The following is a 25,372-nucleotide window of genomic DNA, read 5'->3' on the forward strand; positions in this document are numbered from 1 at the left end:
TGAGCCACCCAGGTGCCCCCAAAAATAACTTGTAAAAACATTAAACAACGCAAATATGGAAAATAAAGTAAAAATTAATGAAAGTTTAGCTATCCAGGGATATCCACAGTTGAAATTCTGATGAAATTCCTGCCAGCTTTTTGTACATTTGTGTACAATTTACAAAGAAATCTGTATATAGTTTTATTAATATTTTAATAGGATCATACTATCCATAATGCTCCATGATATGTTTTCACTAAGTAATATAGTATGAACATCTTTTCCATAAAAATAATAAATTACATTTGTATCTTTTTAAATGATTGTATGATATTTCCCTAGTATATTTGTACTAGGATTTACTTAACCCTGTTGTTTACAGAATTTCACTGTTATGGCAGTGCTTATGATGTTGTGATGAACATCTTGTGATGAACTAAAAAGTTCACTTTTTTTTTTTTTTAAAGATTTTATTTATTTATTTGACAGATATCACAAGTAAGCAGAGAGGCAGGCAGAGAGAAAGGAGGAAGCAGGCTCCCCACCGAGCAGAGAGCCTGATTTGGGGCTTGATCCCAGAACCCTGGGCTCATGACCTGAGCCGAAGGCAGAGGCCCCAACCCACTGAGCCACCCAGGCGCCCCAAAAGTTCACTTTTTAGATTCAAATTTCGTAAGTGAGCAGTTCTACTCCTAGGTATTTTTTTTTCTTGCTTGCTTGCTTTTTTTTTTTTAGATTTTATCTATTTTATTTATTTTTTAATTTTTTAAAGTTTTTTTTTATTTATTTGACAGAATTAGAGAGTACAAGCAGGGGGAGCACCCGAGGGAGAGGGAGAAGCAGGTTTCCCCACTGAGCAGAGAGCCTGACATGGGACTGGATCCCAGGACGCTGGGATCACGACCTGAGCCGAAGGCAGACGCTTAACCGACTGAGCCACCCAGGCGCCCCAAGATTTATCTATTTTAAAGAGAGAGCATGCACAAGCTGGGGGAGGAGCAAAGAGAGAGGGAGAGAATCGCACGCGGACTCCCTGATGAGCACCACCCAAGCACCCCATACTCTGAGGTATATATATATATATTTAAGATTTTTATTTATTTATTTGAGAGAGAGACCAAGAGAGAGAGAGCATGAGAGGGGAGAAGGTTAGAGGAAGAAGCAGACTCCCCATGGAGCTGGGAGTCCAATGTGGGACTTGATCCTGGGACTCTGGGATCGTGACCTGAGCTGAAGGTAGTCGCTTAACCAGTGGAGCCACCCAGGCGCCCTGAAGTATATTTCTTTTTTTTTGTTTTTTTAAAGATTTTATTTATTTATTTAATAGAGAGAGATCACAAGTAGATAGAGAGGCAGGCAGAGAGAGAGAGAGAGGGAAGCCGGCTCCCTGCCAAGCAGAGAGCCCGATGCGGGACTTGATCCCAGGACCCTGAGATCATGACCTGAGCCAAAGGCAGCGGCTTAACCCACTGAGCCACCCAGGCGCCCCCTGAAGTATATTTCTAAGAGAAAAGGGAACTTAGGTCCACGTGGAATCTTGCACAGAAATGTTTATAACAGGATAATGCATAATTGGCAAAATATGGAGATGACCTATATGGCCATTGGGTAAATAAAATGTGATACATCCATACGATGAAGTATTAATCAACCATAAAAAAGGAATGAAGTATTGATACATGCTACAATGTGATTGAGGCTGGAAAACGTTCTGTTAAATGAAGGAAATAAACCAGAGAGAAAAGGTTGTGTATTTTGTGATTTTTACTTATATGACCTATCTAGAACTGGAAAAATCCATAGAAACAGTAGTTGCCAGGGTATGGTATGAGGGGAGAATGGGCAATGATTATTTAATGTGTATGGGTGTTTTTCTGGGGTGATTAGAGGTAGTGGTTGCACAGAATTGTGAGTGCACTGAATGCCACAGAATTGTACACTTTAAAATAGTTAATTGGATTGTTAACGTGAATTTCATGTCATTTAAAAGACTTTCAAAAGGAACTCCTGGCTAGGTCATTCTGTAGTGCATGTGACTCTTGATATCACTGTTTTGAGTTCAAACCCCATGTTGGTGTAGAGCTTACTTTAAAAAATTCTAGGGGTGCCTGGGTGGCTCAGTCCATTAAGCATCTCAATTTCTGCTCAGGTCATGATCTCAGGGTTTTGGGATTGAGTTCCAAGTCAGGTTCCATGTTTAGCAGGGAGTCTGCTTGAGATTCTTTCCCTTTCCCTCTCCTTCTCTCTCTACACCTCTCTTTTGCTCTCTCTCTAAAATAAATCTTTGGAAAAATTTCTAAGCATCAAGGGTCAAAGGTTTTATACATTTAATATTTCGATACTTAAAACTAAGTTGAGGGGCGCCTGGGTGGCTCAGTGGGTTAAGCCTCTGCCTTTTGCTCAGCTCATGCTCTCAGGGTCCTGGGATTGAGCCCCACATCGGGCTCTCTGCTCGGCGGAGAGCCTGCTTCCCCCCTTCTCTCTCTGCCTGTCTCTCTGCCTACTTGTGATCTCTGTCAAATAAATAAATAAAATCTAAAAAAAAAAAACCTAAGTTGAATTTCAGAAAGCTAGCAATTTATTTTACCATTAATACTAGTCTTTGCCAAGGGGCGCCTGGGTGGCTCAGTGGGTTAAAGCCTCTGCCTTCAGCTCAGGTCATGAAGCCCTGCATTGGGCTCTCTGCTCAGCAGGGAGCCTGCTTCCCTTCCTCTCTCTCTCTACCTGCCTCTCTGCCTACTTGTGATATCTCTCTGTCAAATAAATAAATAAAATCTTAAAAAATACTAGTCTTTGCCATTATGAGGAGGAGATTATTGCTTTAAGGAGCATTATTTGAATATTAGGGACATAAATATACTTTATTTATATTTACATTTTTTCTTATGTAAATTGCCTGTTTTTATTTTGAACTTATTTTTTTATTTTTTAAAGTAGGCTCTACATCCAACTTGGAACCTAATGCAGGGCTTGACTTAGACCCTGAGCTCAAGAGCTGAGATGAAGAGTCGGATGCTTAACCCACTGAGCCAGGCAGGCAGCCCAGCCTGTATTTATTTTATTGTGTTTCTGGTTCTTTTAATAAATCTTCCTTCATAAAAGTTTTAATATTTTCCCTCGTTACTACTTAACATTTTTTCCCTAGGGTGCCTGAGTGGCTCGTTTCTGCCTTTGGCTCAGGTTGTCATCCCAGCATCCTGGGATTGAGCTCTGCATCGCATTAGGTTCTCTGCTCAAGGGGGAGCCTGCTTCTTCCTTTCCTTCTGGGTGCTGCCCCATCTGCTTGTGTTCTTTCTCCACCCTACCCGCTTTCAGATAAATAAAATCTTAAAAATTTTGTTTTAAAGATTTTATTTATTTATTTGACAGAGAGAGATCACAGGTAGGCAGAGAGGCAGGCAGAGAGAGAGAAGGAAGCAGGCTCCCTGTTGAGCAGAGTGCGTGACATGGGGCTCGATCCCAGGACCCTGAGATCATGACCTGAGCAGAAGGCAGAGGCTTAACGAGCCACCCAGGCGCCCAAAATCTTAAAATTTTTTCCCCCTAATTTAGTCTTTTATTCTTCCAGGTAAATTTGATACATTTTGTCAGGTTCCCCCAATAAATCCCTCTGAGATTTTTATTTTGACTCATTATGCTTTCATTTTTTTCTTAATTGGTCCTACACATTTCTTGCTATTTAAGCTTAGAATTTTCTAGTTTTTGTTACTATTGTGAACAGGACCTTTTCTTCCATTTTATTTTATTGTTATTTTAAGATGTTATTTTTTGGGGTGCCTGGGTGGCTCAGTGGGTTAAAGCCTCTGCCTTCGGCTCGGGTCATGATCCCAGGGTCCTGGGATCGAGCCCCGCATGGGGCTCTCTGCTCTGCAGGGAGCCTGCTTCCCTTCCTCTCTCTCTGCCTGCCTCTCTGCCTGCTTGTGATCTCTGTCTGTCAAATGGGTAAATAAAATCTTTAGGGAAAAAAAAGATATTTTTTTTTTCTTTCCTTGTTTTTTTTTTTCTTTCAGAGAAAGAGTGTGTTTGCATGGGTGGGTGGTGTCAGGGGAGGTAAGGGGGAGAGGGAAAGAGAATCTCAGGCTTAGAGCTCAACACAGGGCTCAGTCTTGGGACCCTGAGGTCATGCCCTAAGCCGAAATCAAGAGTTGGACAATCAGCCAACTGCGCCACCCAGGCCACCCCCATTTTAATTTTATTTGTATATATGAAAGCTATTACCTTATGGGCATTGATTTTATAATAGCTGTCTCACTGTAATCTTAATGCTTTCAATATTTTTGGTGATTTTCTGTAAGTTTCCAGGTATACGGTCATATCATCTACAAATAATTTTTTTTTAATTTTTTTTAACATTTTATTTATTTATTTGACAGACAGAGATCACAAGTAGGCAGAGAGAGAGAGAGAGGAAGCAGGCTCCCTGCCAAGCAGAGAGCCTGACGCGGGGCTCGATCCCAGGACCCTGAGACCATGACCCGAGCTGAAGGCAGAGGCTTTAACCCACTGAGCCACCCAGGCGCCCCTACAAATAATTTTTTTAAGATTTATTTATTTGACAGAGATCACAAGTAGGCAGAGAGGCAGGCAGAGAGAGGGGGGAAGCAGGCTCCCTGCTGAGCAGAGAGCCAGATGCGGGGCTGGATCCTAGAACCCTGGGATCATGACCTGAGCCAAAGGCAGGGGCTTTAACCCACTGAGCCACCCAGGTGCCCCAATCTACAAGTAATTTTACTTACTACTTTCTTTTTTTTTTTTTTTTTTTTAAGATTTTATTTATTTATTTGAGAGAGAATGAGTGAGAGAGAGCATGAGAGAGGAGAAGGTCAGAGGGAGAAGCAGACTCCCCAAAGAGCTGGGAGCCTGATGCGGGACTCGATCCTGAAAGTTCGGGATCATGACCTGAGCCGAAGGCAGTCGCCCAACCAACTGAGCCACCCAAGCGCCCTACTTACTCCTTTCTAATATTTATACCTTATTTCATTCTTGTCTTGCTAAGTAATAGTGGTAATAGTAGGGAACCTTACTTTATTTCTCACTTTTTTTTTTTTTAAGATTTTATTTATATTGACAGCAAAAGCAGGGGTTGCTGTAGACAGAGGGAGAGGGAGAAGCAGCCCCTTGTTGAGAAGGGGGATCCCGGGACGCTGGGATCATGACCTGAGCCAAAGGCAGATGCACAACCAACTGAGCCACTCAGGAGCCCCTCACTTTTTTTTTTTTTTTTTTTAAGATTTATTTATTTTAGAGAGAGAGAGAGCATGGGGAGGGGCAGGGGAAGATGGAGAGGGAGGAGAGAAACAGAAGAATCCCTGCTGAGCATGGAACTCAGACCCAGAGGCTCCATCTCTCAACCCTACGATCATAACCTGAGCCAAAATTGAGAGTTGGGCCATTAACTGAGCCAGCCTGGCACCCCTATATCTCACTTTTAAAGTGGCAATTTTAATTTTAATTACTATGTAGTATTCCGTCAAGTTGTTTGCCACAATTTCTTATTTCTCTTTTGTCTGATATTTTGGTAGTTTCAGATATTCCTATATTTTATTTTATTATTTTTTTAAAGATTTTTTTTAAGATTTTATTTATTTATTTGAGAGAGAGACAGTGAGAGACAGCATGAGCGAGGAGAAGGTCAGAGGCAGAAGCAGACTCCCCATGAAGCTGGGAGCCCAATGCGGGACTCGATCCCGGGACTCCAGGATCATGACCCGAGCTGAAGGCAGTCGTCCAACCAACTGAGCCACCCAGGCATCCCGATATTCCTATATTTTAAATACAGAATATAATAGACCATACAGTTTTCTCATTTTGAATCATTTACTTAGAATACATCCTTAGAAATGAAACACAAGATGGGATGGGGAGGGAGACAAACCATAAGGGACTCTTAATCTCACAAAACAAACTGACGGTTGCTGGGAGGAGGGGCAGTGTGAGAGGATGGTTGGGTTTTGGACATTGGGGAGGGTATGTGAAATGGTGAGTGCTGTGAAGTGTGTAAGCCTGACAATTCATAGACCTGTACCCCTGGGGCTAATAATACATTATATGTTAATAGAAATAATAAATTTGTTATCTCAAAAAAAAAGAATACACCCTTAGCAGTTGATTTGCTGATTGCTTCATTACATAATCAATATTAAAAGAACAGAAAACATAACATTTAAAATATATTAGACAAAATTTGTCTGAATTATACATTGCCATGTTAAGTAGAAGGTGAAAGAAACTAGTATGGGAAAAGAAGTATGTAAATGCATAGATGAGCACCTGTATACTATCATTAAGTAGCATCTTTCTTTCTTTTTATTTTTTAAAGATTTATTTGTTTTTTAGAAAGAGAGCACATGAGAGCAGGGGGAGGGGATGGGGGGACCAGAGGGAGAGAATCTCAAGCAGACTCCCCGCTGAGCACAGAGCCCTTTGCAGAGGGGCTCAGTCCCATGACCCTGAAACCATGATCTGAGCCAAAACCTAATCGGAGGCTCACCTGACTAAGCCACCCAGGCGTCCCCATAGAGTAGCATTTTTGTCTTACATCTTTTTGTGATATTGTTGGCAGTTTATTTTTTTATTTTTTTAAATATTTTATTTATTTATTTGACAGAGAGAGATTGCACGTAGGCAGAGAGAGAGAGAGAGAGAGAGGAGGAAGCAGGCTCCCCGCTGAGCAGAGAGCCCGATGTGGGGCTCGATCCCAGGACCCCGGGATCATGACCTGAGCCGAAGGCATAGGCTTTAACCCACTGAGCCACCCAGGCGCCCTTGTTGTTGACAGTTTAAAGATACGTTTTTGTAACACTAGCAGTTCAAAGATACGTTTTTGTAACACTAGTATAAACGAGAGTATCTGCTTTTAGTACTTGTCTAGTAATCTAGATAAATTAAGACAAGGTGAGGTCTAGCTCTTACATCATAAAGTGACTTTAGAGTTTATGCTTAGGGAGGGGTTAAAATATTAGCCCATAGTATATCAGATTATATAATTGTACTATGGGCATTACTCATGCATAAACTTTGAGGAGCCTATCATTAAGAGGTACCCAGCATGTAAGTGCTATTTACCTGGTCACTTCAGGGATCTCAGAATGGTGTGGATCTGAAGAATTACTTCTTTAGTTCAGATTTTTATATATAATGTAGCTAATACGATTATAAATAGGTAAAGTTTGTGCATATGAATATTGAGAAGATGAAAAGTGATGATTAGTTGGGATGGTAGGATTTGGGATGTTTCCCCTCTTTTTGGTTTGCATTATCTTTTTAAAAATATTTATTTATTGGGATGCCTGGGTGGCTTAGTGGGTTAAAGCCTCTGCCTTCGGCTCAGGTCATGATCCCAGGGTCCTGGGATTGAGCCCCACATTGGGCTCTCTGCTCAGCAGGGAGCCTGCTTCCCCCTCTCTCTCTGCCTGCCTCTCTGCCTACTTGTGATCTCTGTCTGTCAAATAAATAAATAAAATCTTTAAAAAAAAACACTATTTAAGTAATGTCTTACACCTAGTATGGGGCTCAAACTCACAACCCCAAGATCAGGAGTCACATGCTCCTCCAACTCAGCCAGGCAGGCACCCTTTCTTTCCATTACTCTTACTAGTACTCTAAATATTTTAAAATATCTTACTCACAAAATATGGTAGATGGCTCTTATTATTCCTTTTTCATAAGGCCCTACTAGAGAAATTAATCTGGTCTCAGTGATATTGTTTCTAGGATACCTGAGTTTAAAGTACTTATTTTTGGGGCGCCTGGGTGGCTCAGATGTTAAGCATCTGCCTTCAGCTCAGGTTATGATCACAGGGTCCTAGGATCAAGCCCCACATCGGGATCCGTGCTGGGCAGGAAACCTTCTCCCTCTCCCTCTCTCACTCCCCCTGCTTGTGTTCCCCTTTCTTGCTGTGTCTCTTTCTGTCAAATAAAATCTTTTAAAAAATTAAATAAAAAAATAATATGCTTATTTTTCCTGTGATCATCTGTACTTTCCTTCAGCATTTTTTCATGGTTTTATCATCACATAGCATGTCATTACTGTATTTTATCCAGAAAATTCTCTGAAAACATGAAGCTTAATTGGTACTATTTCTCCTTTCAGGACAGTATTGGTATTCAGAATGGTTATTTCTGCATTATTAATCAACTGTAAGCTATTTTTTTAAAGTATTTTAATGGTAAAGATGTTTTAATAGTTTTATTAACTTGACAGAGAGATGACAAGTAGGCAGAGAGACAGGCAGAGTGAGAGGGGTGAAGCAGGCTTGGTGCCAAGCAGGGAGCCCGATGCGGGGCTCGATCCCGGGACTCCGGGATCATGACCTGAGCCGAAGGCAGAGGCCTCAACCCACTGAGCCACCCAGGCGCCCCAACTGTCAAGTATTTTTAATGGGAATCAGATATCATTTGAATGCTTGATACTATTATCCTTTTTCAGTGGTAAATCCAGTGGTTAGAAGCAAAATATTAAATTACTGTGCATTTTATTTTTTTTGTTTTGCAGTTTTTTATTGGTGCTATTTTAGAGATATTGATGATTGAATTTGATACTACAGTTGTCCTAGATAAGTTCAGAATAACATACTGTAAGTAGTAAGAGTGCATATATAGATAGGAGGGAAAAACATTAAAAGTCAAATTTAGCTCTTTTATTTTACTAATATACAGTGATTTATTAAGTCCCTCCCATGTGTTCAGTGTAATGCTAAAGGTATGCTTTATATTAATTTTATTAGTCCAGTATAATCCTATCTTTTTCCCTGATATGGAAAATAAGGCTCAAAGAGGTTACTCTGCTTGTAAGTGGTGAAACTAGGGTTCAATCTAGGTTTGTCCAGCTGCACCATTATAGTCCACTATAGTGTATTTAATGGTTCTGATTAAATTTAATGATCAGAAGCTCCTAGTAATTTTTAAATGTCTCTTAATGGATGTGAACAGACCTAAAGTCGGTCAAAAGGACCTAATTTGAAAACCAGCAAGGTTGGGGGTACCTGGGTGGCTCAGTGAAGTGTCCGAGTTGATCTTAGTTCAGTTATTTATTATATTTGACACAGAGAGAGAGAGCGCTTGCACAAGCTGGAGGATCAGCAAGCAGAGGGAGATAGAGCAGACTCCCTACTTGGCAGGAGTCTTCTCGCGTAAGGGGGTTGAACTCACAACCCTGAGACCAAGACCTGAGCTAAGATCTAAGATCTGGGTTGCCTGGGTGACCCAGTCAGTTAAATGTCGCCTTTGGCTCGGGTCATGATCCTAGAGTCCTGGGATTGAGCCCGCATTGGGCTCTCTGTTCAGCCGAGAGCCTGGTTCTCCCTCTGCCTGCTGCTCCCCCTGCTTGTTTTCTCTCTCTCTGATAAATAAATAAAACCTTTTCCCCAGGAAGTTATCACTACGGTGAAAGTTGGGTGGAAAGATAACGACAATTCCTACTCATTTCTTGGTCTTAAAAAATAGTTTTCACTATGGAATGATGTTGACAGAGGTGGGAGTAGGTGAAAATCTTGGAATTTAGAAGAATTTCAGTAGGTTACTAATAATTAAATTTTGAGATCTTTATAGTTTTTTTGGACACAAAAATAGGGAAATCTGTACCTTTGGATTCATGATGGATAATGTAAGACTGGAGTTTTTAGTAAAGAAACGTTACCAAAGCTGAAAAAAAATCTGATTTTGATAGATTTGAATTACACTTCCTCAGATGTTCCCATTTATAAATTGTGGATTGCCTTTCCCCTTTTTTTTCTTCTAACCTCTTTGTTGGGAAGTGGACTTTAAAAACTGCTATCTCTTATTAGTTACAGCGACACCTACTGGTAAGAATCCTTGACATCATTGTGCTGATTGCCTCATACTTGAAGAAAACTACCCATTTACTGAGATGTGAAACACGAATTGTTAAATCTGTAAAGCATTGTTAGTAATGGGCGCCTGGGTGGCTCAGTGGGTTAAGCCGCTGCCTTCGGCTCAGGTCGTGATCTTGGGGTCTTGGGATCGAGCCCCACATCGGGCTCTCTGCTCGGCAGGGAGTGTGCTTCCCTCTCTCTCTCTCTGCCTGCCTCTCTATCTACTTGTGATCTCTCTCTGTCAAATAAATAAATAAAATATTTTTTTAAAAAAAGGCATTGTTAGTAATAAAAGGGTGAGATGCACAGACTGATTTTTAAATTTTTTTCTTTGTCTATGTGTTAGGTTTTTTTTTTTTTTTTTTTTTTAAGATTTTACTTACTTGAGAGAGAGAAAGCTGGAGCGGGGGGGGGGGCAAAAGGGTGAAGGAAAAGCAGACTCCCCACTGAGCAGGAAGCCCAACGTGGGGCTCGGGGGCTCAATCCCAGGGCCCTGAGATCATGACCCATGCTGAAGGGAGACACTTAACGTACTGAGCCACCCAGGTGCCCTGTGTGTGTTTTTAATGATAAAAGTTAAATGATCATGGGGCGCCTGGGTGGTTCAGTTGTTAAGCATCTTCCTTCAGCATGGGTCATGATCCCAGGGCCCTGGGATTGAGCCCCATATTGGGCTCCCTGCTCAGCAGGAAGCCTGCTTCTCCCTCTCCCACTCCCCCTGTTTGTGTTCCCTCTCTCTCTGCCCAGTAAATAAAATCTTTAAAAAAAAGTTATAAAAGTTAAATGATCATATTATAGAAAATGTGAGAAACAGAAAGGAGAAAAACAAAACTAATAACTACTCTCCATCACAGGCAGCAATTTTGGTGTGTTTTCTTCTACTTTATTTAAATTTTAATGTACTTATTATTGTAAGATTTTATTTCTTAATTGTCAGAGAAAGAGAGAGGGTGCGGGCGGGAGCACAAACAGGGGGAGCAGCAGGCAGAGGGAGAAGCAGGCGCCCTGCAGGGAGCCTGATGCTGGACTCAATCCCAGGACCCTGGAATCATGACCTGAGCTGAAGGCAGATGCTTAACTGACTGAGCCACCCAGGCGCCCCTAATGTATTTATTTTTTAACAAGCTTTATTCTTGGCATGCATGTAATTTGTTCCTTGGTTGGTTCGTGAATATGGCATAAGCATTTTTTCCAAGCTGTTATACTTCAGTTAACTATAAATTTTACTGACTGCCTGGTATTCCATCAGGTTACTTAACAGTTTCCTCATTGTACCCATTTTAATCAATTTTTTACATTGCTGTTTTAAGTAATTTGTTGGTTGTCTGTTCAAATGACTTTTTCCATATTTGGATTTTTTGAGTTAGGAATATTTTTATAGACGGACCTTTTCCTAAAGGTTAAGTTTTTGTGTTTTTGTCTACTAGTGAGGTTGAAGTTTTTCCTTCTGCTTGTTTATAAGTAGTATTAGTTGATTTGTCTACTGGAACTATAATGATATTCTTAGGAAGTTGCCTGGGCTATTTTTTTTAAATAAGGAACTTCATTGTTTTTTAAAATTTGAGGGATTCCTGGGTCACTCAGTTGGTTAAGTGGCCAACTCTTCATTTTTTAAAATTTTAATTTTTTTAAAGATTTTACTCATTTGTCAGAGAGACCAGCCAGAGAGGGAACACAAACAGGAGGATGGGAGAGGGAGAAGCAGGCTTGCCCCAGTGCAGGGGATCATATGACCTGAGCCAAAGGCCGATGCTTAATGATTGAGCGACCCAGGCGCCCAAGTGGCCAACTCTTGATTTCAGCTCAGGTCATGATCTCAGAGCTATGGGATTGAACCCTGTTTTGGGCTCTATGCTGGGTGTGGAGCCTGTGTAAGGTTCTCTCTCCCTCTCCTACTCCACAGTCCCACCTCCCCCAACATAAAAATAAATAAAATTTGTTGAAAATAACTTCCTCAAGTTATTTGCTTTATAAATTAGGGACTGTAAGAGGTTAACAACAATAATAATAAAATAGGGCAGTTATAATAATATATCAAAGTTAATGTGGTCTCTGTCACAATATCTTATTGTAAAAAATACATCTTAATTGTACTGTACTCAGTACAATACTTACTGTATTGTACCCTTTCTGTGATGATGTAAGATGACAGAATGTCTACATGATAAGATTAAAGTGAATGATGTAAGCATTGTGACGTGGTGTTAGGCTATAGTTGACCTTCTCACCAATAATGTCAGGTGGATCATCTGCCTCTGACCGTGATTGATTTGGGGTAACTGAAAACACAGAAAGACAGTCTGCAGATAAGGGGAGATGACTGTATTTATTGCTTCTCTTTTGTTCATGTTCCTAGCAGTCTTTCTGTTTCATTTATGTCCCAGAAACTGAAGTTCCCTGTATTCAGCCATTAAATTCTGACTGTTTTACTCCAAAATACGTTTTATTCATGCTTTTCTCTTCATTGGAAGAGAACTGTACTTGATTTTTGTTTTGTTTTGTTTTGTTGTGCTTTTGTTGTTAAGTATGCTCCACACCCAGTGTGGAGCTTGAACTTGTGACCCTGAGATCAGGAGTCTCATGCTCTACCAGCTGAGCCAGCTAGGCACCCCTCACAGCCTACTTTAGGCCTTCTTTATCTTTTACCATTATTGAGTGGAGTAGCCCAGACTATTCTACTTTTCTTTTTTCTAATACTCCTCCTTGGGCACCTGGGTGGCTCAGTGGATTATGCCTCTGCCTTTGGCTCAGGTCATGATCTCAGGGTCCTGGGATGGAGTCCCGCATCGGGCTCTCTGCTTGGCAAGGAACCTGCTTCCTCCTCTCTCTGCCTGTCTCTCTGCCTACTTGAGATCTCTCTGTGTCAAATAAATAAAATCTTTAAAAAACACCAAAAAAAAACCCCTAATACTCCTCCTTCCAACTCTTAAGCTCCTTTTATCAGAGCATGTCATTAGCACTTTATTTTATAAACTGTAAGGCAGATATTATAGTTGATTTAATTTTCTATCTTCCCAGTAAGATAAAACATCTGTAATGGCCACGATCCCATCCAACCATTCCCAGAGTTTAATACAGTACCTGGTGCATGTTCTTTTTTTTTATTTAAGATTTTATTTATTTATTTGACAGATCACAAGTAGGCAGAGAGGCAGGCAGAGAGAGGGGGAAGCAGGCTCCCTGCTGAGCAGAAAGCCCGATGCGGGACTTGATCCCAGGACCCTGAGATCATGACCTGAGCCTAAGGCAGAGGCTTTAACCCCCTGAGCCACCCAGGCGCCCCTCTGGCACGTGTTCTTTTTTTCTTTTTTTAAATTTTATTTATTTGGCAGGCAGAGAGAGAGAGAGGAGGAAGTAGGCTCCCTGTCAAGCAGAGAGCCGGATGTGGGGCTGGATCCCAGGACTCTGAGACCACGACCCGAGCCAAAGCAGAGGCTTTAACCCACTGAGCCACTCAGGTGCCCCGTGGCACATGTTCTTATTCCTGGATGTATACTTACTGGGTTAGAAGAGTAGTCACTTTTTCTTTTTAAGATTATTTTTTTATTTATTTTAGAGAGAGCGCATGAGAGTGAGAGATTTTTTTTTTTAATTAAAAATTTTTTTTTATGAACAGGTAATGTATTATTAGCCCCAGGGGTACAGTTCCGTGAATCGCCAGGTTTACATTAAAAAACTTTTTTTTTTCCATTTAGAAAAAATTAAGTTCAGTTAATTAACATATAATGTATTACTAGTTTCAGTGGTAGAGGTCAGTGATTCGTCAGTCTTACATAATACCCAGTGCTCATCACATCACATGTCCTCCTTAGTGTCCAGGCAGAGGGATTCTTAAGCAGATTCTGCGCTGAGCACAGAACCCAGCTTGGGGCCCCATCTCATAACCCTGAGATCACAACCTGAGCTGAAACCAAGAGTCATTTCTACAGCATACTTTTAGGGAGGACACTGTAGGGATAAGCCCTAAAGGAAGTTTATATATAGTAAGGCCTGTAAATTATGTGTGTGTGTGTGTATGTGTAATGTGCAGTAATAACTCTATAATTAGGAAAGATTTAATGTGGAAAAAATGAGCTTAGAAGCAAGGCTATATGGATATGTATTGAGCACAAATTACTAATGAATTAGCAAGGGCTTGTGTTCTGGAACAGGAGGAAATAAGTTTCTGGTATCTGTTCTTTATTCTTGTGTGGTTTAATTTAATATAAAAGTATTAGAATTTTTTTGTTAGATGCTTATCCACTTATAGTTCTGGGAGCTGGACAAAAAAAAAATTAAAGGCTCTTATCAGTTTGACACACAACAAAGAGTGACACAAAATACTGAGGTATGTATAGACTGTATAGTTAAGAAAAATGATAGGGGGCGCCTGGGTGGCTCAGTGGGTTAAAGCCTCTGCTTTTCGGCTCAGGTCATGATCGGAGAGTCCTGGGATCGAGCCCCGCATCGGGCTCTCTGTTCAGCAGGGAGCCTGCTCCCCCCCCCCCCTCCCCCCGCCTGCCTCTCTGCCTACTGGTGATCTCTCTCTGTCAAATAAATAAATAAAATCTTTTTAAAAAAAAGAAAAATGATAGGCTTAGTTAGCATGGTCATGGCGTACTTAAAAATTAATTTCGGGGTGCCTGGGTGCCTTATTGAGCCTCTGACTCTTGATTTGGACTCCAGTCATGATCTCAGGCTCTGCTCTGGGTGTGGAGCCTGCCTCAGATCTCACTCCCCTCCCCCCACCTGAGCACATACACTCTTTCTCTGTCTCTCAAATAAATGTTAGTCTTTAAAAAATAATAATAATCTTCCTTCCTTCCTTTCTTGTTAGGGAATGCATATTTAGCTGTATATACCAGAAAACGTATTAACCTATTACAGTGTCTTTTTTTTTTTTCTTTTCAGGGTAACAGAATTCATTGTTTTTGCACCACACCTAGTGCTCCATGCTCCATGCAATATGTGCCCTCCATAATACCCACCACCTGGCTCCCCCAACCTCCCATCCCTCACCCCTTCAGAGCCCTCAGGTTGTTTTTCAGAGTCCATAGTCTCTCATGGTTCATCTCCCCTTCCATTTTCCCTCAACTCCCTTCTGTCCATCTCCCTATGTCCTCCATGTTATTTGTTATGCTTCACAAATAAGTGAAACCATATGATAATTGACTCTTTCTGCTTGACTTATTTCACTCAGCATAATCTCTTCCAGTCCCACTATTACAGTGTCTTAACCAGCTGTGTGGGTGCTTATTGTTTTGATGTAACATGGAGTCTAAAAGTAGTGAGTCCAAAGTTCGTGTGGCAGCTCAAGGTAACAGTAGGAACCCTGGCTGTGTTTACTTTTGCCTTAGTGTGGGACAGTTGCCATGCTTGCAAGGCAGCTGCACCACCTTTGGGCATTGTGACCTCTTTCCAGACAGGATAAAGGAGGGAAAGGTGAAGCTTGATAAAGGAGGAAGCAAGCTGAGTTTTTCCCATTTAAAGAGCTTTCCTCAAAGTCTTATGTAACAGCAATTTTGTTTTACATCTGATTGGCTAAAACCTTGTCACGTGGCTACTTCTTATCTGCAAGGGTATCTAGGAAGGAGAATATTTGTAACCTGGCACTATGTTAGCCTGAAAAAAATCAGGTGGCTTTAAGGCAGAAGAGGAAGAGAATGAAAACTGGGAACAAGTAATAGTATCTACTTTGAGCACCATAGCCTAAAGCACATACATATATATACCACTGAAAAACCACAAAGAGAGAATGAGATTTTCACCTAAATTATTTTATTTATTTATTTTTAAAAAGTAATCTCTATGCCCAGTGTGGGGCTCCTAACTCACTCATGACCCTCAGATCAAGAGTCGCATGCTCTTCCTGCTGAGCCACCCAGGCATCCCAAAGTAAAATACTTTAAATTAGAGGGGCCTTTTGATGGCTCAGTCAATTGAATGTTCGACTCTTGAATTGGGCTCAGGTGGTGATATTGGTCAGGGTCCTGGGATCGAGCCCTACAGAGGGCTCCTTGCTCGGTAGGGAGTCTTCTCAAGATTCTCTCTCCCTTCTGCTCCATCCCACACTCACTTTTCTTTCTCAAATAAATAAATCTTTAAAAAAAAATAAACTCAAGGAGATTGGGGCATGTGGCTGACTCAGTTGGTACAGCATGTGACCTTTGATCTTGGGGTCATGATTCAAGCTCCATGTTGGGCATGGCACCTACTTACTTACTTATTTAGTTAATTAATTCAAATTAGAAGAATCTCAGAAGTTAGGTGATTAGAGAAAAGAAGAATTTGAAAAGAGAAGTGACAGACCTCAGGAAAAAATTAGAAATAAGAGAAAAACTTATTTCAGAAATAAAGATGAAACTAAAAGGAACACATAAATGAAGAAGTACAAGTAATGACTCAATAAAATAAAAAGTAAAGCAAAATTAATTTTTAACAAAGGTAGAAAGAGAGAAGCTTTTAAAAATCAAAAAAGAGAGCGCCTGGGTGGCTCAGTGGGCTAAGCCTCTGCCTTCAGCTCAGGTCATGGTCTCAGGGTCCTGGGATCGAGCCCAGCATGGGACTCTCTGCTCAGCGGGGAGCCTGCTTCCCCCTCTCTCTCTGCCTGCCTCTCTGCCTACTTGTGATCTCTCTCTGTTAAATAAATAAATAAAATCTTTAAAAAAATAAAAATTAAAAAAAGAGGTAAAAGGAATTGAGAAAAAAATGCTACACTAATAGGCAAAGAGGGGCATGTGGGTGGCTCACTGTTGGTTAAGCATCTTCCTCAAATCATGATCCCAGCGTCCTGGGATCAAGTCCAGCTTCTCCCTCTGCCTGCGGCTCTCCCTGCTTGTGCGCTCATGTGCAGTGCACGGTCTCTCCCTCTCTCTCTCTCTTAAAAATAAATAAGTAAAATCTTAAAAAGAAAAATATTTGTATGAACGAAGTCCCTAAGGAAGAAAACAACCAAAGCCATAGGACAGAAAGAAAACTTTGTGAAAGTGTGTCTGGGTAAATTGATTCAGAATTGCCAATACAGAGATATAGTTTAGTAAAACTGATGGACTTTAAGGGCAAAAAAAAAATCATTCAGGCATCTTAGTAAAAAGAGACCTAATCACTTAAAAAGGAAGGAAGATGAATTGTCACTAGCCTTTTTTTTTTTTTTAAGATTTTATTTATTTATTTGACAGAGAGACAGCAAGAGAAGGAACACAAGCAGGGGGAGTAGGAGAGGGAGAAGCAGGCTCCCTGCTGAGCAGAGAGCCGGATGTGGGACCTTGATCCTAGGACACTGGGCTCATGACCTGAGCTGAAGGCAGATGCTTTAGGACTGAGCCACCCAGGCGTCCTTGGACTTATTTTTAAGATTACTTACTTTTTAGAGAGATTGGGAGGGCAGAGGAAGAGGGAGAAGGAGGCTCCCCACTGAGCACAGAGCCTGACATGGGGTTAGATCTGAGGACCCTGAGATCATGACCTGAGAGTCAACTGCTTAATTGACTGAACCATCCAGGTGTCCCTTGCACTAGATTTTTTTTTTTTTTTTAATTTTTTTTTCTTTTTTACAGATAGAGAGAGAGAGAGATTACAAGTAGGCAGAGCAGCAGCCAGAGAGGGGAGGAAGCAGGCTCCCTGCCAAGCAGAGAGCCCGATACGGGGCTCGATCCCAGGACCCTGAGATCATGACCCGAGCTGAAGGCAGAGGCTTAACCCACTGAGCCACCCAGGCGCCCCTGCACTAGATTTATTGACAGCATATTTAGTGTCAGAATGCAGTGGATTAGCATTTAAGAAAATCAAGGAAATAAAACATGAACCAAGAATTTTATATTCAGGGCGCCTGGGTGGCTCAGTCATTGTGTGTCTGACTTCAGCTCAGGTCATGATCCCAGCGTCCTGGGATCGAGCCCTGTGTTGGGCTTCCTGCTCAGAGGGGAGCCGCCTTCTCCCTCTCCAGCTCCCCTCTGCTTGTGTTTGCTCTCTTGCTGTTTTTCTCTCTCTCAAATAAATAGGTAAAATCTTTAAAGAATAAAGAAGAATTTTGTATTCAGATAAAGACTCCTAAGTATAAGAACCACAGACAGTTTCATTAAAGATTTATTTGAAAGAGAGAGAGAGAATAGATGGGGTGGAGGGCAGAGGGAGAGAGAATCTCAAGAAAACTCCCTGCTGAGTGCAGAACCTGATGCAGGTCTCGATCTCACAGTCCCGAGATCATGATCAGAGGCAAAATAAAGAGTTGGATGCTTAACCGACTGAGCCACCTGGGCACCTCATACCACAGATAGTTTAACACTAACCTGTAAGAATTGAAGAAATAGTGTTCATATCATCTGTATGGAATCTGCTAGAGCTTCAAATAACTAAAATACCTACAGAACCAAACTGTGGTATCTTATTTCTCTTCCATTAAGAGAAACTAGGAATATTAGGAATACTTGAAGAAATAGCTGATTTTATATCTAGAGTGGGAAGTTAGTATTTAATGTGGGATATTTTGTCAAAGGACACAGGAGTCAACTTGGTAAGTTACTGTGACCAAGTGTAAGATAGTTTGAGCATCTATAAGAACGATAATCATAATGGTTTGAAACATCAAATAAGTTTAAATCCTGAGTTCATATTGATACTAAAAGGATTGACTGCAGAAGGCTATGAGGGAACGATTTGAGATGGTAGAAATATTTTATATCTTGATTGTATTAAACAGTCACACTACTTCTGTATACGTTTATCTGAACCATAGTTTCTCAACCTTAACAACATCAATATTTTGAACCAGGGAATTCTTCGTTTAGGAGGAGGAGCAGGTTGTCTTGTACATTGTAGAACATTTAGCAGCAGTGGATGCTAGACGTGACAATCAAAAATGCCTTCATATGTTGTGAGATGTCTCCTGGGAAGCACAGTGGCCCTGGTTGAGAACCTTGGTCTAAACTTACTAAAAGGGTGAATTTTTACTGTATGTTAATTATGTCTTAGTAAACTTGATTTTTTAAAATTATTTTTTATTAACATATAATGTATTATTAGCCCCAGGGGTACAGGTCTGTGAATTGCCAGGTTTACACACTTCACAGCACTCACCATAGCACATACCTTTCCCAATGTCCATAACCCAACCACCCTCTCCCTACCCCCTGATTTTTTTTTTAAGTTTATTTATTTAAGTAATCTCTGCACCCAGTGGGCTCAGACTCAGGACACTGAGATCAAGAGTTGCATGCTCTTCCAACTGAGCCAGGCAGGCTCCCCAACAAACTTGATTTTTAAAAGGAAGAGTCCTAAAAAAAAAAAATTTTTTTTTAATTTAAAAAAAAAAAGGAGTTTTTAGTCACTCTTTAAGGATTCTAGGAAGCTATTTTAAAAACTGGTTATTGACAGACTCAGGTATTTATTTATGTTAAACTGTATCTCAAGCATAACTAAGTAGTCAAGATAGGGATGAATTTGGAGCCCATCTATAAGTATTTTTTGGTATTATATTTTATCACTTCCAGTTGTCAGCTTTTCTGCCATTAAAAATACAATTTTTCTTTTTCTCTGATTTGCTACATATGATTCACTTGCATTAGGAATCCAGATTAATAAAATTATTATTCTGAAAAGTAAAGGACAATATATTAGAATTACCTATTTCTGTTTTATTTCTTGATTTAGGGGTGTATTCTGCTATCCCTCATGCTTAAATGATTTGTTACCAGTATTCTGTTTGAATGTGGCTGAACACATGTACACTTTCTGCACTGAGATTAAATTCTTTGGATTAATTTTGCTCTGTAAAATGAAACATGTTCAGAAAACTCTGTGTGTGCTTAATATAGGTATAGTTTTGAATATCAGTCATACTGTGTTACTACTTACTGAATTAAAGAACACAGTGTTCTCAAAATCATTCCAGAGACCAGATGAATAGAGACGTATATGGGAACTACCCTTTAGAAAATTATTGAGTTTCTTATTTCATCTTATTTTAGTATTACCCAAGTTTATTCTCAGAGAAGAATAGGGTATTTGACTTATCATGGTGGTCTCCTTCATGACTTCAGCACACTTCTTCACTTTGAAGAAACTGAAAAAGTGTCTTAACTACCATAGCTATTTCAATAACTGGTGCTAGAGGCAACCACTGGGTTGGGCGAGACTGTCATTAAACTGTGCCTTTGGTTTACTTGTTATTTTCATCATGGAAAGGAAAATCTTTAATTTATTTCATTGCTTAACCAATCCCGCATTTTAAGATAAAACTGTCCTTTTTCCAAAACTGTTATTAAAAGAGGCTGGAAAAAAAAAATAGAGGCTGGAAACAGATTCTGGTCTGATGTTGATGTTTTGTTGGCATTTCATCCCTCTTTTTGTTTTTTTTTTTTTTTTTTTTTTTTTTTTTAAAAGATTTTTATTTATTTATTTGATAGACAGAGATCACAAGTAGGCAGAGAGGCAGGCAGAGAGAGAGGAGGAAGCAGGCTCCCCGCGGAGCAGACAGCCCGATGTGGGGCTCGATCCCAGGACCCTGGGATCATGACCTGAGCTGAAGGCAAAGGCTTAACCCACTGAGCCACCCAGGCGCCCCTCATCCCTCTTTTTGTTAAATGCAACTCATTTAACCCCATTTCCAGTTTTCATATTTAAAAAAAAGTCCTTTGAAATCATAGTAGGGATTGAGGAGGATTATTAGTTTTGACTGTCCATTTTATAAAAATTTGAAAGAGGCTTAGAGATACGATTTTATAGCATACTAATACCTCATTATTTCTTTGTTTCCCTTTTTACTGACTCATGCCATGTTCTAAATGTTACACTTATGTTTCAATAAAATGGAGAAAAGTTTTCTTCTTTCCAGTTGCAGCAAGGGAGAACTTTGGGGTTTAATGAATTGCTTCTCTGATTTTAATGGAGTAAGGTTAGTTTAGAAAGTAGGTTCAAGGGGAGCCTGGGTGGCTCAGTGGGTTAAAGCCTCTGCCTTTCGCTCAGGTCGTGGTCCCAGGGTCCTGGGATCGAGCCCCGCATCCGGCTCTCTGCTTGGCAGGGAGCCTGCTTCCTCCTCTCTCTCTCTCTGCCTGCCTCTCTCCCTACTTGTGATCTCTATCTGTCAAATAAATAAATAAAATCTTAAAAAAAAAAAAAAAAGTAGGTTCAAAGATAATTTGCTTGTATGGACCATGGTTTTGCTTACTGTGTTTCTGAAGACCTATTGTAGATGATAACAGGATCTATAGTTTCATAATTTCTCTTCTGAAGTTAATTTTTGATAGATAATCACTGGTGATACTGAATAGCATTCTGTCACCTGCTGAGCTTTTTGGGCCTATTTCTTTTCTTTTCTTTTAAGATTTTATTCATTTATTCCACAGGGAGATCACAAGTAGGCAGAGAGGCAGGCAGAGAGAAGAGGAAGCAGGCTCCCTGCTGAGCAGAGAGCCCAAAGTAGCGCTTGTTCCTCGCACCCTGAGATCACTACCTGAGCCAAAGGCAGGGGCTTAACCCACTGAGCCACCCAGGTGCCCCTGGGCCTATTTCAAGAGGAGAAATTATCCATCCCCATTATGGGGAGTTTCCACTCAGTTTCACATGTAGCTTTTAAGGCAACTTGATTAAATAAAATAGCGGTGTATATCTTAACTCTGTGATTTCTCACTATGGTTTGCCCACAAAATGATTTCCTAATAAAATTGACTACACTGTGTTAAATGTTGGGACAGATACCATGCTAAGCACCTTACAGTATTATTTCGTTTGTTTTTCACAGTAACTTTATGAAATTGATAATATTTCATCCCAGTTTTTGCCAGGGAAGAAACTGATAATTAGAGAAGTTTTACTGGCTCACTGTCAGAAAGCTAATCAAATGGATAATGTGCAGGGACTCATATATCTGTCCTACTCCAGAATCTGTTCTTAACCCTGTACTCCAGTCCTTCCAGTTTAGCTCTGCCAATACCATGAAAATCTCAAAACATTCCCATTTATTTTAATTTCATAGGCTTGTCCTTAGAAGCAGTAGAGTGAGGGGCACCTGGGTGGTACAGTTGGTTAAACATTGGACTCTTGGTTTCCTCTTGGATCATGATCTCAGAGTCCTAAAATTGACCCCCACCTTGGGCTTCCATGCAGGAGGGAGTCTGCTTAAGACTTTCTCTCCCTCTTCCTCTACTCACACATAGTAAAATCTTAGGGATGCCTCGGTGGCTTAGTCCGTTAAGCATACCACTCTTGCCTGTCACTCCCCCTTCTTGTGCGCTTGCGCTCTCTCTCTCTGATAAGTAAAATCTTTAAAAATAAATAATGACATACATACATACATAGAAGTGGTAAAGTGAGAAAGAAATCATGAGTAGAGTTTATTATTAGGCATAATAACTCAAAATTATGTTGCTGCGCTGAAGAATGGAGAATGGTAAAGAAGTAAAACCATGTAAAACCAAGAGCTGAGATTTGTAGATATTGTTTGTTTCTTTATACAACAGATAAAAACAAAGCAGGACAATTTAAAATCTCCATTTATAGGAATCTTAACTATGGATAGTCATTAACTTTTTTTTTTTTTTTAAAGATTTTATTTATTTATTTGACAGATAGATCACAAGTAGGGAGAGAGGCAGGCATAGAGAGAGAGGAGGAAGCAGGCCCCCTGCCAAGCAGAGAGCCCGATGCGGGGCTCGATCCCAGGACCCCGGGACCATGACCTGAGCCGAAGGCAGAGGCTTTAACCCACTGAGCCACCCAGGCGCCCCAGTCATTAACTTTTTTTACAAGTGTTTTCACAGATGAATACGTACTGTTAGTTGATGCTTTGAAAACTTGAGGTTATGTCACCTCTTCATTTGAAACATTACTTTTGTCCATTGGCCTAGAGAAGTGTTTGAAAATGTTAAGTGTGACCCGTTAGTGCTTCATAAAATAAGTATACTGCGTCGTGACCGTCTTCTGTAACAACACATAACTTTACCTCGTTCTTTTTCATGGGTGTATAGTGTTCAATTGCATAAGTTTATCATAATTTACTTAATTACTCTGATGTATACCATTTGATTGTTTCTAGTTTTTTTTGTTATAAATCTATAGAAAATATTTTTGTCACATACTCTTATATACTCATGAGTAGTAAATTGCTTATTCAAAGTGGAATTACTTTGAAGATACACATTTAGGGGCGCCTGGGTGGCTCAGTGGTTTAGGCCGCTGCCTTCGGCTCAGGTCATGATCTCGGGATCCTGGGATCAAGTCCCGTGTCGGGCTCTCTGCTTGGCAGGGAGCCTGCTTCCTTCTCACTCTCTCTGCCTACCTCTCTGCCTACTTGTGATCTCTCTCTGTCAAATAAATAAATAAAATCTTTTTTAAAAAAAAAAAAAAAGATACACATTTAAATTTTTTTTAAATGTAATTTTATTTTTTTTAAGTAAGCTCTGTGCCCAACATAGAACTTGAACTCATGACCTTGAGATCAAGAGTCACATGCTCCACCGAGCCAGCGGGTAGCCCCTAAGTTTTTAATAATATCGCCAATTTGGACTTCAAAATGTTGTACTGATTTATCACCACCTATATATAAAAGTGCCTATTTCTGGGGACACCTGGGTGGCTTAGTCTGTTAAGCATCTGCCTTTGGCTCAGGTCATGGTCCTGGGATCCTAGGATTGAGTCCCGCATTGGGCTCCTTGCTCAGCGAGGGGCCTGCTTCTCCCTCTGCCTGCCTCTCCCCCACTGTTTGTATGCTCTCTCTGATGAATGAATAAAATCTTTTTAAAAAAATGCATATTTCCCCATGTCCTTGCTAATGCTATGCGTTGTTATTATTAGAGTTTATACTTTTCATGTTTTTTGTTTGTTTTAACTTTTGTGATCTATAGATGAAAAGCTACAAAACTCCTCTTAGAGTTGCATTTTATTTTTTATTTTTATTTTTAAAAAATTTTATTTATTTAAGATTTAAGAATGGATAGCACTATCAGTAAATGTGTCTTCAAAGCTGTGACGAAATGGTGCTATAAATGTAAAATGTCACTAAAACGACCACAGCTTGACAATCTCCTCTACTTTACCTTGATCCTTTATTCTCTTAATTTAAGGTGATCATGGAGCTCAGCTTGGCCTCCATGGGGCTGGTGGTGATGGAATACATGATGACACAGCAGGTGGAGAAGAAGGGGAAAACAGCCCAGATCCACAGCCCCAAGCTGGTCGGAGGACCCGGCGGGAAGCATGCACCTGCCCCTACTGTAAAGACAGTGAAGGAAGGTAAGTTGACCCAGTCAGGCCAGTCTCTTAAGAGTATAAAGGAGAAAAATTAATGGATTTGGAGGTAAGCAAAAGAAGGTTAATTTTTTAACATTTATGACTTGGCAGTGTTGCAGAGGAACCAGAGATAGTACAATACATTTGACTGGGTTATATTATAGGATTTTGGTTCCAGCTCTGATCCTTTCATCTACTCTAAGACCTTGGGCCTTAATAGGTGCCTGCCTTCTCCAAAGATAAGGTTAAAATCACATGGAGCCAACTGGTCAGATGATTGTTACCATATGTCTGTTTTGAGATGGTTTAACAAGGTTGCTTATAAAATAGTCTTGCAAAGAAAAAGAAACATACTTACTATAATGATTTTTTATAGTGGTTGTGTGAGAATCATAAGGGTTTACAGAGTTTTATTTTTCCCTCACAATAGACAGAAATGCTTATTACTCCAGATAGAAAATTCTTCCGTCATAGAATCTAATGTGTCCTACAGAACAAAGTTCTGGCAAATTTTTCTTATTAGTAAAATATTTAGTTTTATTCAGTATTATCTCTGGAAATTTCCACATTATATTCTTTTTCTTTAACTTACCGCTTTTGAAAGAAAATGGAAAGCCATACAGATTTTTTTAATGCCTTTGGAAAAAAATCTGTTTAAGTTTTGTCCCAACAAAATAAGTACAAAGATACAAAAAAATATAAAAATAAGAAGAGCACCAAAACTAAATATAATCTGAGTCCTTTTTAGGTTAACCGTACATTACAGGAAAAATCTGAATCAGAAGCACTGAGGGGTACCTGACTGGCTCAGTCAGTGGAGTGTGTGACTCCATATCTTTGGGTTGTAAGTTCGAGCCCCATGTTGGGTGTAGAGATTACTTAAAAATAATAAAATCTTTAAAAAAAAAAAACAAAAAACCACTGAGTACAATAGAGTTTCCCTCTAACAAAACCTAAAGTGGATTTAAATTTTCAAAGGAAACTCTCTGATTTCCACCTAAGTGTGATTTCATTTCCGTTACGGTTTTTTCCCCCTCTGCTGTTAAAACCCAAGAAAAGTCCCTCTTAGAAATCTCCCCAGTGCCCACTAATGGATCACACATGGAACAAGTTGGTTTGGCAAAAACATTTCAGAGCTGATTCCAGAGAGGAGCTTAGGAACTGCTTCATATAGGGGATATACATATATGTGTGTGTGTGTGTGTGTGTGTGTGTGTGTGTGTGTATAAATTTTTTTTTTACATCCCCCCACTTTTTTTTCAACATACCTTGAATTAGGGTTTTTATTCCTCTGATTTAACTTTTATCCAGCCCATCTTCCTCTACTCTAAAGTCCCTGATAGTGCTCCAGCTTT

At 40.2% G+C, this 25,372-nt stretch overlaps 1 protein-coding gene across 1 annotated transcript in view; it reads left to right on the top strand.

The window, feature by feature from the left end:
* Positions 1 to 25,372, top strand: part of SP1 (Sp1 transcription factor) — a 50,859-nt gene that overhangs the window by 18,900 nt on the left and 6,587 nt on the right. Inside the window, exon 4 of the mRNA XM_046012226.1 lies at positions 23,852 to 24,020. Coding sequence (XP_045868182.1) covers positions 23,852 to 24,020 — 169 coding nt within the window. The remainder of the gene's footprint in view (positions 1 to 23,851; positions 24,021 to 25,372) is intronic.

This window comes from Meles meles, chromosome 7, assembly GCF_922984935.1.
Source record: "Meles meles chromosome 7, mMelMel3.1 paternal haplotype, whole genome shotgun sequence".
NCBI lineage: Eukaryota > Metazoa > Chordata > Mammalia > Carnivora > Mustelidae > Meles > Meles meles.